This window comes from Thermobia domestica, chromosome 16 (genome assembly GCF_964235325.1).
Source record: "Thermobia domestica chromosome 16, izTheDome1.hap1.1, whole genome shotgun sequence".
Classification (NCBI taxonomy): Eukaryota; Metazoa; Arthropoda; class Insecta; order Zygentoma; family Lepismatidae; genus Thermobia; species Thermobia domestica.
Window position 1 is genome coordinate 162,540,974 of NC_137469.1, and position 13,278 is coordinate 162,554,251.

Genomic DNA, 13,278 nt, shown 5'->3' on the forward strand with positions numbered 1-13,278 from the left:
TTTCTTTCTAGTACTCTTACCGTAACATTTTCAGATGAATCTTATTAAATGTCTTTTATAGTAGTGTTATAGTTATCCACTGACATGAACTACAGGTCGACTAATCTTTTGTACACTCGAATGGTATGCATTGTTCATAGGATCTTGTATCCTTGCCAACAATAGCTTCTTCTTCCATGAGGAAGTGTCACCTTTCCCTCACTGTTCTATATCAGAAACCTAGTTCTAGTGATATATTTGATGTAACGTAAGCACCATGCAATCGTTTCTCTTAGAGACTACATTGGTTTCTGTTCTATAGGGAATTCGCCGTTATTGTGCTTTCAAACAATGCTATGCATAAATTCTTATGGCAGGAATACGTCCATCCGCCTGTCTGTTGACAACTGTCAAAGCAAAAACGGTAAGTGATAGCGAGATTTTTTTAAAATACGGATTCAGCGGCCTAAAAACTGGTTTCATTCCCTCTGTTAAAACTGAAAGTGGTAGAAATTCCGGTTCCGGTATTGACCGCTATAAGCCAAGAACGTTAATAGGTAACGAGAAACGGCTTTTGGCATGGATTTAGCCTTCCAAGAATAGATTGCATTATGGTAATACGTTTATCAGTATTAAGACAGTATTTAACTCTTTCACCCCATTGTCTTAGGATACGCATTTCAGTGAAAGTGTAATGATAAAAATCCGTAATTTCACTTCTTCCTGTCTTCAGCCCTCAGCCAGTGTGGTTCCGCGTAGCATAGTCGGTTACCCTCTCACCTTTGGTGCGAGCGGTTCCGGCTTCAATTCCCGGCTGGGACACTTCGTTGGAAAGGAGTAAAAGCCTTTCTAAGCCACCTATCCAGAGTTTAGCTTCATTTATTCACATTAGGCAAATGCTGTAATGGTACCTAACATAAATGTACCAAACTGCTTCCTTCCTTCCTCACTTTCCTTGGTAGTGTGATCGCCGAGGGACGTCATTTCTCATACTTGATTGTTTAACATTGCCATAGATGCCAAAAGTTCAGAAATATATTTCCTAATTCCCACCCCTTACTCTCATGCTAAAGATTCTTAACTTTGATTTGAACGGCATCTGGAGTGTCACAATTCATCTCAGTGATTCCGAAAAGTATGGATTAGACACTAGTATCGGTCGTTTTCTATTCTTTTTAAACGTATTTCTTTCTCATTTAACCTTTCATCCCCTCCCCTGTAACAGTGAGGGTTGAATTTGGACTTAAACGGCATTGGAATTGTCACTATTCATCTCAGCGGCCCCGAAAAGTGTAGATTGGGCGCTAATATAGGTCGTTTTCGATTACTTCGTCTGCACTTGTAATATAAATCTGTACGTTTCTTTACAGAGATCTCATGCTACGTAATTACCCGAACTTTACTATTACAATTGATATAAATGTAGGCCTTGTCCAATATAATAATCGTCTTCGTTATGACCACGTGAGGTATCTTTCACAGTTTGCGGCAGTTTGTCGTTTATTATGTAACGCGAGAGGAGGTTGTGAATCCGGTCCTTATGTTCGCACCAGGTCAAGATGGCAACGAATTACTTAACTAACAGTAGACGGTGCCAATTTAATCTCTAAATCATGTCACGTTTGGGTGGTGAATTCTTGACGCTTGCTAGTCGACGAATTCAGCGAATGCGACACCTTCGCTAGTAACCTTGAGCGGGCCCCTTTATTACCGTGTGTTTGTGCACTTGCCCCATTTGCTTTTTCCTGCCCACGATATCTTGAGCTATTGTCACTCATTGGTTCACTAGCACCAATACGATAATACATTACATCCAAGTTGATGACGCCGGCGAGCAGCTTTTAAGAATAGCAGTTAACTCCAAAATACAAGAGTTCTCAATTTGCTTTACAGAAGGTGATTGATTGGTAAATACTCTTATTTCGTCTCTACACTAATATATTATTATTATTATTGGATAGAAAAATATCGAACACTGAAAAAATATACCTTGCCTCTTGTCACTTTGTACCCTCTATCTGCCCCACTGACCAATTATATTGATTAATATAAAATTCATAGCAGTAATTTAGGATACTTTCATTTTTGTATGCATTAAAGATTAATGTAGTTTTATATAAGACCTCTTTCTAATATTGCAGGTCAGAGACCAACGGTGAAAAAGGACAAGAAGATAGTGGTAAGTAAACGTGTTTTAACTGGCATTGTACACTCAAGTATTATGAAAAATACCGTAATTCTATAAAAGTATGAAGTCGTGTAGTGTTCACGATATCTCGATTGTAGCGTATTATTTTCTCATAATGTAATATTATCAACAAAAATGGTAAAAAGTCTTTTGTTATAAAAAGCTGTATAGTGAAACATAGAAGTGACCAATTTATTGAGTAATATCAATACATGCATTCATATTGCTAAAGTTACACATATACAACCCAGGTATGTACCTTACAGCAAGTTAGAGAGGTAGCGAACTTAATAGGTTTCACTGTATTCCATTTAGTATTTTAAGAGTTTTTGAATTTTTGAATATTAAAGTGTGCCGAATGTTTTAATTTTGACTTGCTTGTTAAGTATATATCTCTACCTTATTGAAAATATATCGTGACATTTTAAGTTTGACTGGAGTATGTAATTTGATTATATGTATCTTTTCTATTTTATTATTAAACATGGATCGTCTATTGCAGAAATAGCATTATGTTCACTTCATGCCAGTAAGTCACTTATGTTACAGAAGGAACTTTCGTGTAACAGGTATAGAAGTTGCAGTACTAGGAATATGAGACAGGTTGAAACCTGTTTTTCAAAAAATATGACTGGAGCCCAGTTTGATTTCTTTTGGAAAATAATCTCCTTTTATATGTTCTGTCTTAACGGAATGCTTGTGTGTTTATCTGACGAGTTAACTCCTTTGGGTCGGAAGAACTTTTATTCATCTATCTCCGTAACAGCATGATACTGGCAGTTGAGCATAACGCTAAGGTCAACGAAGGGACATTTGGGCTCATCAGCAAACAATACTAACTTTATTACACTCCATGTTAAGTGTACAAATTCGCAAATGTTAATTCCTGTTCATTGTTTGATGTACTCGCACCTTCTCGAGGAAAATGACACAAGTCAAAAAACCTAAAGGTCCAAGCTCGTATCCCTCGCGAGAAAAATGACATAACTCGTAACTTGTTTCAAAGTTATTTTATAATAACAATGTTTTTTTCTTTTATGTGTAAAAATGTTGTAAATATAGCTTTAAAATTATCCTAAAATCAGAGTGTACTAGAACAAAAATGACAAATTTCGTGTTATGTCACTTTCTCGAGAAGGTGCGATATATATATCTCAAGGTAAACCTAACAGACGTGGTGCGGTATGGCAATACTGTTTTCCAACTTAGGATGACAGAAGATTGCTAACAACAAGACTTCTTTTTTGGCTTATTATCCTAAACGCCCCTTGGAAAATACATGAAATATTAGATCTCGCCAGAGTGACACACGACATTCGTCAAAAGTCGTCCTTCAATTCATTTTCATAAGGTGGTCAAATTATGCTGGGATTTAGCGATTACCCGGTTAACAAGAAAGACGTTTCAACAGTGAGTTTGTTCTATGATCGGCGTATCTTCCCTCATAACTTTGAAAATGAAATAGTGTACCGTATAATATTTGAAGTATGTGCTAAGAAAATAAAGATCTACTTCCACGCGTAATTTGGTCAAGGTCGGATGGTTCTCGAAAAAAAAAAAGTTTCGTACGAATTTATACAGTCCCTTTCATTTGTCTTCAATAAAGAAAAAATTAAAGATAAAAGGTATCGATTTTGAGTACAACGTGGTAAGGCTATTCTTGCCAATGTGCTTACAATGCTACAACGTACGTTACCTCTACTTATCCCTGGAACATAGGTCGCACTGATAAGGTATACACCGTTGATATGTTAACTTTCTCTTAAGTTTATGTAGAGCATTAATTTTATTTCTGTATTACAATTAATTTTAGGTATGGATGCAGAAGAAACTAAAATAAGGGAGAAAGATAATCCAGTAAAATCCGTTTCAAGAAAAGCGCAAAAAGGAATGAATCCAGTTGTTGAATTAGGTAGGTATAAACTTGAAAATATGAACGGAATATTGGAATCAACAGATTAAGTTAAAGGAAATTGAGTCATAGGTACATTAATGTTCGTTTCTGTCCGTAGCCTTCCAGTAAACTCCCAACTTATTTCTTATACATATGGGTATGTCTATGTAGTTTTGTAATTATACGGCCAACTTCAAGTCTATGTAGTTTTGTAATTATACGGCCAACTTAAGGAAGTGATCAGATGAAGAGCCCTTAGATTTCGTTTTTGTTTTAATTATTAATAACTCTGATTATGACCAAGAGGGGGTTGACAAAAATCTAAAAGCACTTCATACAGGACACGTAAGTTTGGCCCTCCACTGTACAACACGTGTTGCGGTTGTCGATCGTTTTTTGTTTTCAGTGTGTCATGTGGACCTTCCTCTTCCGTCAGCAGTAACCAGTTCACCTGTGAGTGTCGTGGTGTGAAAGTGGTGCGGTAAAATGGGCGACCTGACAGACTTCCAAAGAGGCATGATCGTTGGTGCCCGTCTGGTTGGAACTTCAGTGGCAACAGTGGCGGTATCGAAAGGCACTGTGTCCAATGTCACGAGGGCATACACAATTCATGGGCAAACGACGTCTGCAAAGCACAACAGTGGTCGAAAGACAATCCTGTTAGATAGGGACCGGAGGGAATTAAAACGGATTGTAGCAGCTAAAAAGAAGACCACTGCAATGAAAATTACGTCTAAACTCAATTCCGGCCTACAGAACCCGGTTTCATCGAAAACAGTGCGACGGGAACTTCATAAAATGAAAATTCATGGCAGGGGCGCTATCGCCAAACCCCTGGTCACAGCAGTAAATGCGAGGACATCGGATCCAAGCTGTTTTGGACGCATAGAAGGCCTCACACCATACTAGGTATGATTTTCACACTTTTGCAAACGTTTTAGATTTTTTTGTCCAACCCCTGTATATATACATATATATATTTAATTAATTCCCAAGACACTATGGTACAAAATGTAGTTTTGTGGCTGCCAGAAAATACCACATCATAGTTCACACAAATGACGTAAATTGTAACAACGTGATACAGGTCCCTCTGCGAGTGAGAGTTGTCATCGTCGAATAGTACGTACAAGGCCAGCTTGGTCGTCAGGTGCTACGTACGGAGTGTTCCGTTTGGTAGATACACATCAAATGCATAGGAAGTTTAAAGGGTGGCACGAAGAAAGCATCTGGACGACATAACATGTTCTTATCATTGTTAGACTACAAATGAGTCATAGTTAGGAATGGATGGGTGGGAGTTGAATATTTTTCGTAATTTGATTTCGCGTGAGCAAAATTCCAGGGGGAGGGGTGGCGAAAATATTTGAAGACAGTATGAGGCGGGTCGCTCACGCACCTCAACCCAGCGCGAGGTTTGCTATCTGACATTAAATGTCCGACGACGTTCGACCAGCACTATATCTTCATTAGCTCGAGACCTTGCAGCAGCCTAATGTCTGCCGATAAACGTGTGTATCGTATCGATGGCTACACCAGGTGTCCCTTTATACAAGACGACCTACTAGAAGCGTTCCAGTCATGCTACATCACCATCAGAACCGCTTAACATGGTGTCTATCCACCGCAAATAAAAACACCATAAAAGGGGTATGGTACTCATCATTGTAGTTCTAGTTCACTCTGGAGAGAGTGATTCTCGACTTCTGCATGTCTGATGGTACAGGGGTTATGATTTGGAGTAGCAACACGTCAGGGGCATAGACACCCTTGCTTATGTTACCCAGGTACTGTGACGGGTACAGTCTATCGAGATGTTATCCCTACAGTAATTTGTGCTACTCTTCCGTGGCTTGGGGACCGTAATGGCTCAGTAGTAGAGCGTTCACCTCTGGTGCATGGGGTCCCTGGTTCGATCCAAGTGAACTTTGTGGTGGACAAACACAGTATGCGTGGGTTTCCTCGGGGTTCTCGGGTTTCCTCCACTTTCTTCATTCCACCATTTCATTCATTTCTCATCATCTCCGTCTCCTTTAGCCTAACCGGTATAACCCTTGAACGTAAAACTCAAAACTTCCATTTCATTTCATTTTCTTCTGTGGCTTCATTTAGTCTAATGGGCGGTAGTACCTGTTCATGCAGAGCAGATGGTGGAAGAATGCCTGGAACATGAAGATATCACGCGTTTGGAGTCGCCACCACGCTCTTCCGGATCTTTATTGGATTGGGATGCCCTTGGACGTCGGATTACAGCCCTAAATGCATAATTTCAGTCTGGATATCTTCATCGACAGTTGTAACACGCTGTGCAATCTGAATAACTGTTCGGGGTGATCATTCTTCATACTAAACGTTTTTGGCAATATCCAGTGAGACCGATGAGCAATCGATAGGATGAACCCTCACGAGGTAGATGCTTTACAGTCGCCATTTCCTGTTTGTATGTCATTTGACATTCAGTATGATCACTTGGTATCTCTCTCAACGTCCGATCCCACAGATCGGCATCGGTGGCTTGTTTTCATTCGTGGTGTCATTTTCCCTAGGCGTCCCTTAACTTGTGGACATGAGTATAGATTGCTTGATATTTGAAACTTCTTATTGCCAATGAAAATATATTCACTGCTGAGAGGACGAGGACGACGACGACTACTACTATTACTACTACTACTACTACTACTACTACTACTACTACTACTACTACTACTATTACTACTACTACTACTACTACTACTACTACTACTACTACTACTACTACTACTACTCATCATCATCATCATCATCATTATTATTATTATTATTATTATTATTATTATTATTATTATTATTATTATTATTATTATTATTATTATTATTATTATTATTATTATTATTATAAAATTTGCAAACCAAATATTTTTAATATATTCCAATAGAAAATGTGACATGTTAATAAATATTCTTAAGTCTATGCTTGCCTAAGAATTTGAGAGAAGGGTGAAAAAGTTCCCATATGCATTTTAAACGGCGCTGTTATTGAATATCTTTTGGTCTGTTCATAGTTTGATGTGAGATAATAAATAAGCTCGTCAGACAGAATTAATCTGGCGTTGAAGGGCACTTGCACATGAACCATCGGCTGATGATTATTATAATGTTCATATACAAAGATGCACTGTCATTCCGAGTAAAAGTAGCTGGGATAAAGGGATTATTGCGTGTGTCCGTGCCAGAGAACATCCTGGTAACAGGTAAAAATTGCTGTGAATTAATGCAGGTTCCTGTTTCTGAATAAACATTCTGATGAAGATCGCATCCTATTAAGCATATGAATCAGCGTACGTCTTAAAAGCTCCTTGCCAGAGGGGTCTCTATTTGTCGGTATATGTTTAATTATATTAAAATGGGTATTAGGGTCGAAATGACAGTATATTTGAACCAGAAGCCCACATTGAGTGCTGGACCAGTAGATGCTCTATGTTTCATCTCCAGTAGGAATATAATATGATTATTGTGCTATATCAGAACGTCCATCTCTAGTTATAAATCCTGCTTCAAGCACACTTTGGGACTTTAGGGTAGTGGTTCGAGATCTCGAATAGTAGTACCATTCTGATGATGCTATTACATAATCACTAACGCAAATATAGCTGTAATAGAACTTGTGTGAAAGTGGTGAGATGAATATTATGATATATTCACGCATCTTGACTTGCCCAGAAAATCTTCAGATTTAAATTCTGTTGATATCTGTGGAGCCTGTAAACCCAGGAATAATTCGTCTTGAGTCGATAGCTGCGAATCATTTCTTCCAGACCAAAAAGTAGTTATTGTGTCTCACTTGGTATTATGCATAATGATGTACGTTTCGTTTGAGATACTTGTTTCTTGTTCGGGGAACTTGTATTCATTAACGCTAGTTCTGTTCTCCAGAAATCAAACCTTATGATGAAGATATATTTGCCCAACATCAAAGAAAAGGACGAACACTAAACTTCAAGAAAAACAATGTTCTTCAAACTCAAAAGAAAGGAAAGGCACAGACTATAATAAGAAGAAAGGATGAAGATGCTTCTGGTATATCTAAAGCCAAGACTGTTTCTCGTAAAGAAGAGAGAACCAACGTGCCAGTGGAGATTAATGAACAAGAGGAAGATATGCGTTTCCCATTCCCATCTGTTAATGAAGATCTCATCTCAAATGATGGTAAGTTTTTGTAAGTTATACATTCTTTCTTCCTTTATTTAATTTTTCAAACCAACAGTGACTAACGTAGACAAAGGTGTCTGACTGACAAGGAATGGCAGAAGTCAGAAGTAAACAAAACACTGTAAAACGTTATGTAGAGATAATTAAGACCCTGTGCATGTGAAAGCAGATACATATATGTTCGAATTGTTTATATCTGATAGAGTTTGCCTAGACTTTCCAAAAATAGTGACAACATTACCACACAATACTGAAGAAGATGCGTTATGAAAATCACATTCGCTAAACACTTCATCAGACAGGACGGCGAGAAATAGGGAGGTAAAAATTAAGAAATAGAAAAGTAATTTTGAAGCTTCCACTTGGTCGAATATGATGTCCAGCTGGGTGCCTTACAGCAAGCTACTTTCTTGTGCCATGCGTTAGTCTTTCAGTATACATGTAAGAGGGAAAATGTCTGACGAGTTTTTTGAAAATGAAACAATTCATAATTAGTGTCAAATACACTAGGGGACATAGAGGACAAAAGGATTGTTTCGTTTCAATATATATGACATTCTTCAGTTTGTTCTTCTGCTGACATAATGCTGTATTTATTAAATATAGGTAATTTTTATTATTATAATTTTAAATTTAAAATTGATGAAAAATAGTGAGGTAAATTATTCTCACATACCCTAACGGTGGCCCATACGCATTTCTTGCTACGCAGTTTCATATAGATTTGAGTTGAACTCCGATCTCTCGAATTTCCTCATAGCTAAAGTGATAGCATTCGATTCGTAGTGGGAGCTCATGTGTTAGGTACCTCACACTTAGCAGTAGATTCACATCATATAATTACTGTCTGAAGATGGACAGAAGGAAGTTAAACTGAAATGAAACCATCCTGAGGTGCAGTTATTGATGTATGATGTATCAGATGGACCTTTAATAAAATGGGCAGGGGAAAAAATCGATTTTTAATGATGCAGAAAAAGTGTTATTGGTGACACGCAAGAAATTAGAGATTTTTAGGACAACTCCTTGATTTGCCGAAAATGCCGTGAACTTTCGCTAAAACTTTTGATTTTTTTTAATTCTTTAATAATATGTTAATTTTTATTTTTATTACCATTATTTTACTTGTATGTACGTGTACTTTCATGTTTAGCGTTCCAAATGCCTAATAAGCTCTAATTAAGTCTTATTTAGGGACTGTGCCTTCTAAATGAGCTAATTTTTTGTCACCTTATCGCATATAAATCAGCAACAGTTGTAAGATTTGTTTCGATCTCCTGTCGGTTTCTTTTGTCTGTTTATGTTCCTTCGATCACATACTTTTGTTCTGTTCGATGCGTAGATGTGTCGTATTTTTGGATGACGTCGCACAGCATGTTTTGACTACAAGTTCGGAAATGGAGGTTAGTGTAGGATGAGGTGGAGCGGTGTTTCTGAATAAAACCTGTCATGCGAGGTGTTCTTTATTCGTACTTAGTTAGACTGCAACATTTACTTAGTGTGCATGTGAAAACCTATTCTCGTGAAGTACAGCGCTTTTATATATTGTTAAACGATAAACGTACCATTATTTTGTTTCGTGCGTTGTTATTAAGACAATTTACGAATGGCTAGTGCAAAGACCTTTTCCGCACTACCCATCATCAAAAATCGAAAGGAAAAACAAAAAGTCGGCTCACCCTAACTTACTATTATTACTACTCTCCTATTACTCCTAGATCTTCCTAATGGATGTTTTCCTATTGGTCTTCCAGTTAAGACTTTCAAAGCGCTTCTACTTTCTTCCATTCTGGCTACATGACCTGCCCAGCTTAGCGTCCTAGACTTGATCACCGTAACAGTATTTAGTAAATGGTATAAATTATGCAGTTCCTCGTTATGAAGTTTCTGCCATTCCCAATTCCTGTCCCTCTTGGGTCTGGATATCCGCCTCCGGATTTTATTTTCAAATACTTTCAGTTTGTATTCTTCCCTCAAAATAAGCAATCATGTTTCGCAACCATATTTTCGAAAAAATCTTTCGAAGGAAACTCACCCGTTCGAGAAAACTATTAGAGAGTAATACCCCAATTACTGAACTATGTATCAAAGTTTGGTTTATATATAAAAAAAAGAAACGATTTTTGTTAAATTGTAGTAGGGTTGTTAATGAAATAATAATTTATGAAATCAGAAAGAAAAGGGGAAAAATTAAAGCTGTTTTCGATAAAACAGCTGTTCTCTCTCTCTCTCTTTTTTTTTTCAGCGAACAGACTATCTTAGGTAAAAGTTCGAAAAGAAGAAAAGAAGAAGAAACAAAAATTTTATGAAAGCTGTGAGTTTAAAATTTTGTTTCGATACGTTGAACAGTTTGGGTTCAAGTTCTGTGTGAAACTAACAGACGGACGGACATTCAAAAATTGTTCTTTAATCGTGCCATAAAACATGTAAATCAGTTGTCAAATTCAGTAATTTCCTCCACGATTAGAAGGATTTCATTACTCCGTTTTCGTTCTTAAAGATGTTATGAAACCAGACTTCATAGAAATGTAAAATGGAAAGATATATAATTAGTTTTCAGCTTTATTATTGAGAGTGAAATGACCTGTAATCCTTTTTTTGTACATTTGTTATCTGTCGGCGTAGAAAATCATTTACTTTCACATTTTCTAATTCCTGATACAAACTGTTTAGCTTCCGGCACTTTCCTGTAGCCTTAACTAATGAAACGTGTGTAAAAAATAAACACAAAGCGCAGAAAAGCAATACATTGCTCAACCCCTGATAATAGTTTTTAAGTACCGAGTAGAACTGACGAAGTGCCCATTGCAGCGCCATCTCACCGGTGACATAGTAACTTCTTTTCTTCTTCTTCTTCTTTCAAACCATGACTAAGGTTTTAGCGAAGTGCCGAAAATCAGATATGTATAGTTCTTAAGAATTAAAACAAACTGTAAGTAAAATTATTGGCATTACGTCTTAAGTGTACTATAAATTGAATTAAATGTGATGTACAAAGTTCAGTACATAGAACGGTATGATATGTATATATATTTAGTTAGTTATTTCTCAGCTATAATATTTCGCCATTGCAATTTAGTCTTGTTCATGGGAACGATAAAAAAAATACAATGTGTACTTTATTTCTGATTCAAAGGAAATTAACAGAGACGTTAATGTTTACTTTATGTGCTCTTTCTTTTAGATAAGCCTGAAAAAGAAACTGGCTTACGTAGTGGCAGACAACGAAAGGGTATAGAAGGAGAAGAGAAAAATAAAGACGAAAGAAAACCGAAAGAGTCACCTACGAAGAAAAGGGAACAAAAGGAACAAGTGGAAGCCATACTAAATAAGAATAATAAAGAATTGCGGAAAAACAATAAAGCTGTGAGCAATAAGAGCACTGAATTAGAACATTCAAACGATATTCCAATCTTGAGTAACACTGCAGGTAGATATAATTTAATTATATTATAATTATTTAATAATATAATATAACTAATTATATTATATTATATAGTACTGTGTAACCCACATAGAAAATCATGCATGTAATTGGTTCTTAACAGAACTTCAATTTCTTTCGATGTTATTTAAATACGAGAACATGTCAAAATTTCTGATAATCACAATAAAGAAACGGTTCTTAACCTTTGAGGCCATTGATGCCGTTTCAACAAAGATTGAGGACGTGGTCCTTAATATTTATGTATTCATATTATATGAGCTACTGTTTCTACCTTTAGCGTACCAATATAATTTATTATAGCACAGAAAAAAACTTTTTTACACAATAATTGTTTGTTTGCATTGAGTACTTAGCAACCAATTGGCAAAATTTATGTAAATATTATTGCGCATCGAGAAATCCGCAAAAAAGACTTTCAATAACTATTAACTCTATATTAAAAATTATATGTAAATAAAGTACGTAGCCTAGTGGAAGAAAACATGGCAGACACTCAGCTCAAACAGTTATACAGTGGTTGATATGTGTACTTCAAACAACTTAAAGACAGCGATACTTGTCAAACCGGGTTTCACAGAGCAACAAAATTGTACGAATACATGTATCCAGGGATGTAGACTGGTCCGTAAAGTCAGTAAAAGTCATTATTTTACTCTCTTTGGAAAGTTGGAGTTTCTCTCAAATTCAAAGTGATCTAAAACTGCCCAGTCGTAGATTCATCAAGCATGTTACTTGTAGATGATTGACCCTGGAGACTGCAGGTAGACTTCTAGAGCAATGGCCAGCAGTAATGAAATATTTCTTGATATATATATCCCAAAGTGCAAAAGTCATTTATTGAAATGTTCACAATATAAAAACATTGTAAGTCTGTTGAAAATTGACACAATTAAAGCAGAAGTACTGTTTATATGCTCAAGTGTTCACTTATTGACTCACTTCACGGGATACTTCCAAAAAGAAGAGCAACTTGGTCCACACCATGCAACATAGGCTCAGGTCCATAATAAGCACTGTTATGAACCGAATTTGCAAAACGTCAGCACAGTTTTCTGTGGGAACATTCAGTGATGAGAAGAATTTCCTTCCTTTGAAGGAAATCAAGTGCGGAGAAGATGTAAAAGAAGAGTTGAGTAAAGTGCATGAAAAGAATAAACTAACTTACGTGCATCAAGCAAGAAAACACTATGTTGCTAGTTGTAAGCATATTTTCAACAAGCCATTTATGGTTTCTAAGCCTCTGTTAAAACATTTAGAGTGTTTGAATCCTTAAGAAAGAAAGAAAGAGGACAGATGGAAGAAAATTGTCAAAACAGCTAAAGCTTTGCCTATTCCTTACAAAGATTGATTGATTTTAACGTCCTGTTCAGCAGCGAGGCTATATGGGACGTGGACCTACTGATTAACGTGGAATCCGAACCACATGAGCTCCCGCCGGGAATCGAATCCTTACAAAGAATACACACTTGTGGATAAATGGAGAATATTAAGGTTAGAAGACTATGAGATCACAACTAGTGAAAAAAGAATAGATGTTTATTGGGACCAATTTTTCTAAAAGACTAACATTTTAGGAGAGCA

General features: G+C 36.7%; 1 protein-coding gene across 1 annotated transcript in view; it reads left to right on the plus strand.

Annotated features, from left to right (window-relative positions):
• The window catches only part of LOC145673500 (uncharacterized), a 110,540-nt gene that overhangs the window by 47,710 nt on the left and 49,552 nt on the right, over nt 1–13,278 (plus strand). The window contains exons 9-12 of the mRNA XM_081743270.1: nt 2,121–2,158; nt 3,981–4,079; nt 7,974–8,246; nt 11,434–11,679. Coding sequence (XP_081599396.1) covers nt 2,121–2,158; nt 3,981–4,079; nt 7,974–8,246; nt 11,434–11,679 — 656 coding nt within the window. The remainder of the gene's footprint in view (nt 1–2,120; nt 2,159–3,980; nt 4,080–7,973; nt 8,247–11,433; nt 11,680–13,278) is intronic.